Raw genomic sequence first — 12,693 nt, forward strand, 5'->3', positions numbered from 1 at the left:
ATTTAACATATTTACTTAATTTTGTCAAAATGACTCAATTATGATATGTTTAATTTATTTATTTAATTATGTCAAATTGACATATTTATAACTCATTTAACCTATAGAAATTTATTAATTTTATATATTTAAAAATTAAAAATACTAAATATAATTTTTTTATTATAAATACTATGCAGTTAAAAAAATTAGCCAAGTAAAATTTTATATATTTCATTATAAAGATTAAAAATATTTTATAATTAAAACAATAGATAAAATAATAAACAAGGGTAAAATTTAAAACTGAATTTACTTTTTGGTTTATAATTAAAGTTAAATAATTCAATTAATTAAAATTGTCAAAAAAATTAAACTTGAAAGTTAAGCAATTGAAATATATTTTAAAATAATACATTTATAAATTAAATAGATTTATCAAGATTAATGAATTGGAATTGTGTTAATGGGTTGGAAGGGTTAAGAAATGATAAACATATGTTTCGAAAATTTCTTAAAACCTTGGTCAATTTCAAGTGCATAGCTTATTAAGGAAAATGCTTGTCAAAAAGCATTTGTAAACAATTGTTTATGGGATTTTGGTTTATTATTAAGAATTTTGGGTCTTTGTTGGATAACGGGTAGTTTTGAATTTTGGGATTTGTTAAAAATATTTAATAACTTAATTGTTGTGCAAAAACTAATCGCACCAAAAAATTCAAAGAAAGCAAAACAAAAAAATCAAATAACAACACAATTACGTGGTTCAAAAAATGTCTCATGCGTCCATGGATGTATACATTGCAGTGTCAATCTTATTGATGAGCTTTAAGTACAAGCTTATTATAATTTTCTTCTATTTTTCTTCGTGTTTAATTTCCCAAAAAATCTTCTTTGTTTTCTCTCAAACACTTCCCAAAATCTTTCTTGAAATCGAGTTTTATTTTGTTACAACTATTTTTATACCCTTGTAAATTAGCACCATATAAAACTGATATAACAACTTCCAATAGAAACAACTAGCTTTGGCCTATGTGGCACTTAATACAAATCTTGAATCAATCATCACATTAATTTTTAATGAAGGGACATATTTGTTATTTGTTTTTTTGTGCGCTTCATTCTTATTTGTTGGTGCAATTGCTAAATTGGCTCAATTTCCCCTTCAAGTATAGTTACCTATGCAATGAAGGGGTCTATTCCTATTTTGGCTCTTATACATGATGCTACTATGGCAGCATTGAGAAATTTTCTTATAACTCATCCTTTTCCTCTTTTCATAGTGATATTTCATATAATAAATGTAATATCTTTGATCGGTATAATAATAATATTATAAGAAGCTGCTTTAGCTCGTGCTCACATTATCATTGATTTTTGAATGGATAAAGTGAATTACTCATATTGGTTTATCCATTTGTTATTAATATTTTGAGATGATGATTTTCTAACTTCAATTATCTTGCTTGATGGTTCAAGCAATGGTTTTATAGCCATCTTGATCTTTGTGGCGGAAAAAACTTTTTAGGAGGTTCATCCTAAATGAAGAATCTTACTAGATTAATTAGACACAAGTTGGTTGGCAACTTTGCTATATATAACACACTTGTCTAGATCTATAACTTCTAGTGGACTTTATGGTAGTCAAGTATGTAATGGGATATTTTGATTAACCTAATGACAGTTTAAATTCTCTATATAGGCAAAAACAATTGGTTTGATCCCGGTAAATTTGTATACTTAGATTTTTTAGACTTGCTATGTGGTTGGCTTGATCATGTAAACTCTTCAATCAAAGTAAGGATGATTAAAACTTGGTTGCCTTTGCAACTTCCTTAGTTAATCATATGATGTCACTTAATGAAATTGATTGAAATGATGAGAATGAACTTGATTTTTATGATATTTCATGTTATGATCCGATAAGAAGACTCTTAAAACTAAGGAAATTTATAAAGTTTGAAATTTTGAAAAATGATGATCTATTTAATAAAGTTGACATTCTTGGATAAGAGAAAAAAACTTTCTTAATAAAGTAAAATTTCTTAAGTTTGAGCACAAATCCATTCATTAAAAAGATAATAATAATGTTACGATAATTGAAATTAACAAGGCGAAAAAGTATTTGGTTAGGACAAATAAGATTTTCATGTAGGAAGATCTTCAATGAAACGTGTCTGTAAAGGAAAATCAACCTTTGATAAGCATGGACTTGGCTACATAAGTAAGGTTAAGACCTCTCTTAGTGGGAAAAGAATCTCTGTAAAGATCTATAATAGCATTTTTGGCATTCCATAAAAGAACAACTTTATGGTAATATGTTTTTATATTTTTAATTTTTTTTATTTGTGGCAATTAATATTTTTCTTTTACATTATTAAGATTTGAATTTTTAAAATTAGCAACTTAGAGAAATATGGAAAAATTGAATACTACATATATAAAAGTACCAAGTAATTTGACTTTTTTTTTTTTCAAAAATAGCCTTTATCATTTCTATTATATGCCTTTATATCTTGTCATTATTATATATAATTAATTAAGATATTTTATCATTACTTTATGTAATTAATTCATACAATGTTTGTGTTAGAAAAATTAGGCTAATCCAACTTACGGTAATCACCCTAGGGGGGGGGGGGGGTGAAAAGGGTGATGGTCTCTTTTTGTAAATTTAAACTATGTGAATGTAAGAGACAAATATATGCAAGTATATAATAAAACAATATAAAGACAATTGCATATAAAGTAAAAGAGTAGGGAAGAGAGAATGCAAACACAAGCTTTTATTATGGTTCAACGCAACCCGGCCTACATCCACTCTCCTCTAACTTCAATCCTAAGCTTGAGGTTCCACTAATTCAAGGCTTCCAAACCAAGCCTTCAAGTAATACAATTGGATTATGGTTCCAATCCACCATTTTGGACTTTTGGCTCCAAGCACCCTTTACAATCCTTAAAAGATACCTCACTCTTGAATAACCTCTCAAGTGATACCCCACACTTGAGAATCTTTCTCTCAAAGATATACAAATAAATGATCTCACAAAATCTTAGTACAAAAACTTTAAACTCAAATGATACAAGAAAACTAGGATTGAATGATACACTAAAAATATGCAAGTTTTATAACAAGGGTGCACTAAAAAACACTCTTCTAAGGCTCAGATATATTCAAGAAAGGTTTGGGAAGATTGAACTCATGAAACAATGAAAATTGAAACCGTTTTATAGAAGAAAAAAGTCAAACTAGTCGTTAGGGGTTCGACCGGTTGAGCTGGGGGTCGACCGATTGACGCTCTGTTAACATTTAATGTTTGACAGGTGATCGTTGGACCTCGACCGTACCTCAATCGGTTGAAGTTCAACCTTGACTGGTTGAACAACTGTTCTGGAAGAAAGAGAAAGTTTTTTGCACCCTCGACCAATTGAACTGAGAATCGACCCGAATCTCGACTGGTTGAGCTGGGGGTCAACTCGGATCTCAACTGGTTATGATATTGCACCTCCAGATGATTTGCACATTCACAAACTATGTACTACTGTTAGAGACACCGGTTGAGCTGGGAGTCGACTCGGACCTCAACCGGTTATGATATTGCACCTCCAGATGATTTGCACATTCATAAACTATGTACTATTGTTAGAGACCATACATGAGATGGATTGCTTAGATGCTTCGTTTAGTGTTGATGCTATTACACAACTCCAACCTCAATAAGGAGATGTACGACCTATAAGATGAGGGCCTCATATGAGGGAGATTAAGCATAAACTAGTTGTTGTTCGAGCGCGACCATCGATTGACATTAGTCCACCACCTTATCAGCAACCGATATTATCCATTACTCGATTAGGAGGTGTATAGACCAGAGTGGGAAGGACTCATAGGAGAGGGACTAGGCATACATCTATTCTTAGAGATGCACTATTGACTAACATCGACGCACCACTTATTGAGGAGACTCCTATTGCACCTATGGAGGTGTCATCTAACCCACCTATAGTACCACTTGTTGCATCATCACCACAATCGATAAAAGCTACATTGGTTGATGAGGAGTTAGTTCATATAATAAATGATGATCAACAAGGACAAAAGAATGATCATGGTCGAAGATGTGGTCATCAAGCTCATATGGGGTACATGTTAGTCCCATAGAGCCAATAGTGGAACATGCATATCATGGATGTCCACGATGGAAGAGGAAGACTCCTTTGTGCGGTACACATTGAGAATGTTATTACATATGACTTGTATTTTGGATATTGTTAGTATTTTATATATCATTGTTTTGGACAAATATTTAAGATGTATATTTATACTTGTTAAATTTTGGATTGACTAACTTTTTATTAACATAAGTTCTACAGTATTCTACCTATTTTGGACTTATTTTACACAAAATAGTATTATTACTATTTAGGAAAGGTGTCGATTTAATTAACATTTGGTTTACTTGTTTTGATTGGTTTTGGATTGAAAGGTCAAAATATTGATTATAATGTATATAGATGATAAACTTTAAACAACTGGTTGTATATAGGGTAATACTAATTAAGAGATAAAATTCTTTTTTTTTTTCTTTCATGGAAGGTGTCTCTTCAAGAGACACCTTTAGTATAATTTCAAAATTTTCCACCGTGTATGGAAATTGTGGAAGGTGTTTCTTGAAGACACACCATTAATATATATTGGATTTTGTGAAATTGTACAAGGTGTCTCTTGAAGAGACACTTTTAGTATAAATCCATTTTTTTGGGAATTGTAAAAGGTGTATTTTAAAATCAAATGCAAGAGACACTTAAATTAAATTTTATGAAATTGTGGAGGGTGTCTCTTGAAAAAACACCTTCACAGTAAATCCATTTTTTGGGAATTATAGAAGGTGTCTTTTAAAATCAAATGCAAGAGACACTTGTATTAAAATTTATGAAATTGTGGAGGGTGTCTCTTGAAAAGACACCTTCACTATAAATCCAATTTTTTGGGAATTATAGAAGGTGTCTTTTGAAGAGACACTTTCAATATAAAGTCAAATTTAAGAGACACATGATATAAATTAAAATTTGTGAAATTATCAAAGGTGTCTCTTAAAATCAAATTCAAGAGATACTTATATTAAAAATTTTCAAATTGTGGAGGGTGTTTTTTGAAGAGACACCTTTAGTATATATTGGATTTTGTGGAATTGTGGAGGGTGTCTCTTCAGGAGACATTTTCAGTATAAATCCAATTTTTTTTTGAATTGTAAAAGGTGTCTTTTCAATATAAAATCAAATTTAAGAGACACATAGTATAAATTAAAATTTGTGAAATTGTGGAAATTGTTTCTTAAAGAAACACCTCTAGTATAAATTCAATTCTTTAGGAATTGTAAAAGGTATCTTTTGAAGAGACACCTTCAATATAAAATCAAATTTAAGAGACACCTAATCTAAATTAAAATTTGTGAAATTATGAAAAGTGTCTTGAAAAGACACTTTTAGTATATATATATTTATTAAAATTTGTGAAATTGTGAAAAATGTCTCTTCAAGAGACACATTTACTATAAATCCAATTTTTTTGAAATTGTAGAAGGTGTCTTTTGAAAAGACACTTTCAATATAAAATCAAATTTAAGAGACACTTGTATAAATTTAAATTTACCAAATTGTGAAAGTTGTTTCTTGAATAGATATCTTTAATAAATATTATATTTTGTGGAATTGTGAAAAATATATTTTCAAGAGACACCTTTAGTATAAATCCAATTTTAAAAAATTATAAAAAATGTCTCTTTAAGATATGCATATCATGAATTTGAAAATGGTAGAAAGTGTATTTTCAAAAGACACTTTGTTTGTGGTAAAAAGTGTTATAAATCTATGAATATTTTTTCGATTACCAATTTTATTTTAGAATTATTTTTTGAAGTTACCGTAGAACGGTAGAAGCTAAAAAAAAATCCCGAGGGTCAGCGACGCTCCAAGCATTAAAGGCATATAAGTGAAAGGTAAGAGGGATGAAATAAGGGAGAAATGCAAATGAATAATGAAGCAACATCTAAGCCTCTGTTGCCATGCACGTAACAGTTGATTCTTATTCATCGAAATTTATCAGAAGAATATGAGTCATGCCAAACCCAAATCCAACCTCGTCTCTTACTACTTCGCCCTTCTCCACTCTTCCCCCAACACCACCCACCTCCACCACCTCCACGCTCGCCTCCTCCGAACCTCTCTCTACGACAATGTCATTCTCAGCTCCAAGCTCCTTCTCATGTATTCCCAACTCGGAAAGCTCTCCCCACATTCGCTCTCAGTCTTCCTTCACATGCCTCATAGAAACATCTACTCCTGGAACATCATAATCGGAGAGTTCTCCCGGTCCCATCTCCCCCACAAATCTATTGATTTGTTTCTCCAAATGCGCCGTTTCAACCAACCACCTGACGTCTTCACTCTCCCCCTTGTTCTGAGGGCTTGTGCGGCCTCTGGATCCGTGAAACTAGGCGTTTCGGTACATGGGTTGTGTGTGGAGATGGGCATGGAGAAGAGTTTGTTTGTGGCTTCGGCATTGGTCTTCATGTACGTTACTTTTGGGAAGGTTTTGGACGCGAGGGTGTTGTTCGACGAAATGCCCGAGAGGGATGCAGTGCTGTGGACAGCAATGTTGGCTGGCTACGCTCAGCATGAGGAACCAATGCTGGCTTTGTCAGTGTTCAGACAGATGGTTAGTGCCGGGGTTGCCCTTGATGGAGTGGTGATGATCAGCTTGCTTTTGGCGTGTGGCCAATTAGGCTGGTTAAAGCATGGAAAGAGCGTCCACGGATGGATCACAAGAAGGTGTTTAGCCTTAGGATTAAACTTAGGAAACGCTCTCGTTGATTTCTACGTAAAATGCGCCGCATTGGGCTACTCTCATAACCTGTTTGACAAAATGCCCGAAAGAGATGTGATTTCATGGAGCTCGATAATTTTAGGCTACGGGTTGAGCGGAAACGTTGATATCGCCTTGGATCTTTTTGATCGGATGCGTGTAGCAGGAGTAAAGCCCAATGATGTCACATTTCTCGGGCCTTTATCCGCCTGCACGCACACTGGAATGGTGGAACGAGCGCACACATATTTTGAAATGATGAAGGAGTACGGGGTGGCACCAGAGTTGAAGCATTATGCTTGCATGGTTGATTGTCTAGGGCGAGCTGGAATGTTGGAAGACGCAGAGAGGTTTATTGAGGAAATGCCGGTGGAAGCGGACGGGGCGGTGCTAGGGGCTCTGTTAGGGGGGTGTAGAGTTCATGGTAACGCAGAGGTGGGAGAGCGGGTGGCGAAGAAACTGATGGGGTTGGAGCCGGAGAAGGCATCAAACTATGTGATGTTAGCAAACATTTATGCAGCGGCAGGCAGGTTTGAAGATGCGGAAAAGGTGAGGCAGTTGATGAAACAAAGGAAATTGTCAAAGGTGCCTGGCTGCAGCTTGATTTAATCTAAAGGGTGTTCACTCCTCTTGCAACAGAGAGTTGGCTGAAGAAGGAAGGAATTGGATCAAGCAATGTTGTGGGATGGAACTTACAGTTGAAATCTAGATTGAATCTGAAAAATGAGGGAAAACTAATAAAGGGGAGGATATATTTTTTTAATTTACATTTGAAACTTTGCCATTTGCAAAAAATAAAATCCACATGCAAACTAAAATCTTGATTTTAAAATTTTATTTCAATATATAATTTAAATTATTTTTCAAAATACAATTTAAAATTATTTTTTTAAACCTTTTCAACATGATTTTTAATTTCATATAATAGATATATAATATGAAAATTCTAAAATATAAGCAAAAAATAATTAAAAAAATAGTTATTACTCTATTTCAAATATTTGAAAATTATATTTTAAAAATGCTAATATTAAATTTTAAGGAAAGTTTTATTAATTGCTTTCATCAACATTAGTAATATTATTAATAATAAAATTAAAAATAAAACTAAAAAAAAAAATTAAATTATAAAAAATATTTGTTTTTTTCTTAAATTTTAACTTATTCAATTATAAAATATAAAAATTAAGAAAAAAATGATATAACTAAAAGTCTATTAATATGCTATTGTGCTTTCTTTTTTCAAAATTTTATTTAATAAAAAGAAAGATATTAAAATATTTTTAGAAAAAAAATTTAAAAAGTGAAATAAATGTAACACTCAGATATTAAAATGAGAGAGATGATAGAGCGATCTACATGTAATTTATAGATGATTTTTCTTAATATTTATTTATTTAATTAATAAAATAGAACATGTTACGTAATTACTAATTACCCAATGAAAGCCGACCTGCTGCCATTATTTATCGCATGAAACAAGTTAAAAGGTGAAAGGGCAGTAATGTAATTATACGAGTGCACAAGGTGATTAACGGCACCGATCGTCAAAGGACTGAAAAATTTAGAGTTCCGACACAGCCAAATCGAAAGGGTGAAGCAAGATCATGGAGGTTCCAGCTGAGAGGGGATCCATGGACGTGAAAACCCTAATCTCTCTCTACTCCAACAAGCTCTGGAACCGCATCATCAATATTCTTCCCTTTTCGCATTCCAACTTTCTGGGCAAAATTTCAAGCCTCTATCTACAAGCCATTCGCACAAGATCCCGTCGACGCAGGCCAAGCCTCCCTCTTCCGCTCCCTTCCCATTCCCTCGACACTTCTGTGTGAGTGCTCTTCATATATATATATATAGATAGATAGATAGGTAGATAGATGGATAGATAAATGTTTTTTTTTTTCGTGGCTTCTGTTTTTAACGTTTGGTTGCCGAGAAAATGTCGCGAAAGAAAACTTATGGACCTATGTTCGGAATCTCAGGAAACAAAAATGATGTTCTCAGATTCTAAACAGACGCCTATTTGGTGTTAGCTGAGAACCAAGCAAGATGTTTGTATTTCAATCTGAGAACCAAGCAAGATGTTTGTATTTCAATTTCACATTCAAATTTGTTGGGTTTCTTGGATGCATTCGGCTATTATAATATTAAATAAGTAATTCCATAGTAAATTGAACTAGATGGTAAGAATTGGAGCTATCTTTAGTGTCTAACCTAGGTACTGGGTCTCGTGTGTGTGTTGTTGTCTTTTATTTTTAATAGAAATTGGGATCCGATAATGCAATGTACATTTGATCAGTTATGTATCATTTCAAGCGGGCCTATAATTTAAAATCAACACGTTTTGGTGATGGATATTCAATACAATCATGGTGGAATCACCCTTATATATCTTACTATTGCTAAAATCCCCTTCTACTGTCTATTTGTGTTCCTCTATGTGTATAAAATTGTGCATGTGAAGTTCTTGAGATAAAGAGCGTGTTTGGTAAATCATATTAATGATTTGACATGATTAACTGACTTAATTGAAGTCATTAAGTAGATTAAGCATGATAAAATAACTTAATATCACCACTTAAAATTAAAAAATAACTTTAAGCATTAAGTCAAAATAATTAACTTATTTTTAATCTAAAATATCTTTTACCTCATTACCATTATCTACATTCTGTTTGGTAGTGCTTCTAGAAAGCACTTCTAGTATAAAAAGCATTTTTGAAGAAAAATTAAACATTTGATAAAATTTAGAGAACACTTTTAAAAAATTGAAAATTCACTTATAATGCTTCCTAAAGAAGCTCTTGATAGGTGATTCTACCAAAAATGGTTCTAAAGAAAATACTTATACTAAATGCACTTTGAATTGAAACACTGTCAAATGTACACCTAGGAAGAATATATTTTATAATTATGACTCTACATACAACTCATCTTTTATAATAAATATTTTCGTACTGATCTTATATATCTAGAATATTTTAAATGTGAAAAATTAACAAATAAATTTATTGTTTAAGAGTGGTGAAAATAAAAATATTAGTTAAAAATAATGAGGGTAAATATGTCAATTTGGTGTAAAAAAAAAAAAAAGAATAAAATTTAAGTTAACTTTACCAAACAACCTGAATATCAAGGTAAAAAAATAAGTAACAAGTTTTTAACTTAAAATCAACTTAGTCATTAAGTAATAAGTTTTAAGTTTTACTAAACACCCACTAAATAGCAACCTTAACTCAAAGCATTACATTATGCTAGAATTACTTCAAGGGACCTAAAAATAAATTACCACCCAAGCTTGACAAGAATAAACAAGAAATTTATCAAAAAGACATGCTATCAAAAGTAAGCCACAGAAGCAAACTTTATGCCAAAAATCTTCCAATTTGAAAGAAAAACAATGTGGCAAATATGAGCAATCCATTATGTAAAATAAAGCTATCTACAACTAAGTTTAATATCTTATATTGTGGAACCATGTGGAAAAAAGGGGGAGGGGTGGGTTTGAGTAGGTAGTCCTTAAATATTGACCCAAAAATTTGATTTTTATTTTTCAGGTTAGGATATAGTTAACCAGTAGAAGCTAAGAACATTCAATCAAACAATGTGACATGTGATTTGTGAGGAAAACTACTCACAAGCCTTCTCAAGACATTACAGATGTAAAAATCATAGGATTAGAGACTGTAGACCTAAAATTCACTAAGTTTCAAGAAATAGGTAAATAGATTACTTGGTAGTTGCTACTCCCTAAGACTTACAATAGTACCTCTACACTTCTTAATGGACTCCTCAACTCCTCGAGGGGATGCAATTCTACCACCACGAACTCAATTAACATCGAATTTTCTTTTCAAGAGTGTCAGGTTAAGTGCAAAGAGAGACAATGTAAAATTTAGGGGCATAAAGAGCAAAATTGCACAACATGAGGCATAAAAAGAAAAATTACCAAGTTTAGGAAACTTGGGAAAATTGGAAATTCTGCCAAAGTGAAATGAAACCAGAAATTTTCCATCAAGTGCTTGGGCGCTATTTTAGGTTCCTTGAGTGCTTGAGCTAACCCATCAAGCGCTTGATGCTCCTATTAAAATCTTAATTTCCGTCATCGGTTTTCCTTTATATAATTTTCAATTAAAATTTGTTTCTAAATTATTTTATTAACGATTTCTATAGAAGTCGACTCTATGCCTTTTAAGTTCATTATTCTCAATTAACTCAACCATACTTACTTGTATAATCCTAGGTTGACTATTTCATAACTTTGAGTCTTCATAGGCAGTGTAAATCTCAGGAAAACATGTAAAGTTCTAAACTAGGATGAATGAAACAAAATTGTCAACATAACTAAATAACCTAACACCCTCCTATGCCTTTTCTTGTCTGCTTGATTTGCCCTTCCAAAGTGCATTCCAAAGTTATTCAGTTGGACAGTCTACGTTATACTTGTATATGCAATGATAGATTAATTATCTTAATGTTTTGGTACTTCTTTTAGGTTCCAAGTTCATCCTCTTTCAATGGAAAGTTCTCTACATATTTTAGATAATAAAAGTATGTTAATTAGGCTTCCTCTAGTGCAAATATATGGAAGCAGTTTCTAACTTGTGAGGGTTGTCTTAATTAGGCTTCCTCTAGTGCAAATATATAGAAGCAGTTTCTAACTTTTGAGGGTCCTAGGGTGAGGGACATTTTATAGGTGTGGTAAAACAAAGTGGAAAAGAGAGTTTTAAAATGCTTCACAAGTAAATTTTAACTACAACCATAATAATTTTTTAAGCAATGCTTTACGAACAAAATTTTTTTGCACTAAAACTGTATGAACTGCAGTAGCATCATTTCTAGCATTAATTTCAAAGCAAAGTGAATCACTGCCCCTATTATCCATTAGTTTCAAAAGTTTCCTTGTCTTATTCACTTTATATAAACTTTTGGTATTCTTTTTGTAGACAACTTTGTTGAAACTTTAGAGAAAAAAAAGTGTGAACCCAATCATTTCTAGCATTAATTTCAAAGCAAAGTGAATCACTACCCCTATTATCCATTAGTTTCAAAAGTTTCCTCGTCTTATTCACTTTATATAAACTTTTGGTATTCTTTTTGTAGATAATGTTGAGAGAGAGAGAAAGAAGAAAGACCTTAATTCTCATTAATGTAATGATCTACTTACAATTGAGAAATATATATATATACAAGGCTAGGAGTCCTAACTACCATACATGTATCCTATATTAACAAGGAAAGGTTATACACTATAAATACATTATATTCAACACTCCCCTCAAGCTGGAGCATATACGTCATATGCACCAAGCTTGTTACAAATATATTTAATCCTAGGACCTCTGAGAGATTTAGTGAAGATGTCAGCTAGTTGATCATTTGAATTAACAAAACTTGTAGCAACATATCCTGATGCGATCTTCTCTCTAATGAAATGACAGTCAACTTCAATATGTTTGGTCCTTTCATGAAAGACTGGATTGGATGCAATATGTAATGCGGCCTGGTTATCACATATGAGTTTCATCTGTTCATCCTTTCCAAATCTCAACTCTCGAAGAAGATGTCTCAACCATATGAGTTCACATGTTGCCAAAGCCATAGCTCGATACTCGGCTTCAGCACTAGATCTGGCCACTACATCTTGTTTCTTACTCTTCCAAGATATTAGATTACCTCCAATAAAAACACAGTACCCTGAAGTGGAACGTCTATCTGTGGGTGAGCCAGCCCAATCTGCATCTGTGTAACCAACAACCTGAGTATGACCTCTGTTCTCGTACAACACACCTTGGCATGGTGTACTTTTGATATATCGAAGAATGCGGATTACAGCATCCCAATGGCTA

At 32.4% G+C, this 12,693-nt stretch overlaps 2 protein-coding genes across 3 annotated transcripts in view; both read left to right on the forward strand.

Moving 5' to 3' along the window:
- Nucleotides 1–5,960: 5,960 nt before the first annotated feature.
- On the forward strand, nt 5,961–7,613 carry LOC117915907 (pentatricopeptide repeat-containing protein At4g14170). Its single transcript, XM_034831650.1, has one exon. The coding sequence runs from the start codon at nt 6,092–6,094 to the stop codon at nt 7,451–7,453; it is 1,362 nt and encodes a 453-aa protein (XP_034687541.1). The 5' UTR covers nt 5,961–6,091; the 3' UTR covers nt 7,454–7,613.
- Nucleotides 7,614–8,389: 776 nt separating this feature from the next.
- Nucleotides 8,390–12,693, forward strand: part of LOC117916354 (protein DGS1, mitochondrial) — a 51,259-nt gene continuing 46,955 nt past the window's right edge. Inside the window, exon 1 of one of the 2 annotated variants that reach the window (XM_034832309.1) lies at nt 8,390–8,672. In XM_034832309.1, the coding sequence (XP_034688200.1) occupies nt 8,452–8,672 (221 nt within the window). In that variant the 5' untranslated portion in view covers nt 8,390–8,451. The remainder of the gene's footprint in view (nt 8,673–12,693) is intronic. The other variant, XM_034832308.1, reaches the window with a different exon arrangement.

This window comes from Vitis riparia, chromosome 6 (genome assembly GCF_004353265.1).
Source record: "Vitis riparia cultivar Riparia Gloire de Montpellier isolate 1030 chromosome 6, EGFV_Vit.rip_1.0, whole genome shotgun sequence".
Classification (NCBI taxonomy): Eukaryota; Viridiplantae; Streptophyta; class Magnoliopsida; order Vitales; family Vitaceae; genus Vitis; species Vitis riparia.

Coding starts and splice junctions, on each gene's coding strand:
- LOC117915907 (XM_034831650.1), top strand. CDS start 6,092: ATGAGTCATGCCAAACCCAAATCCAACCTCGTCTCTTACTACTTCGCC.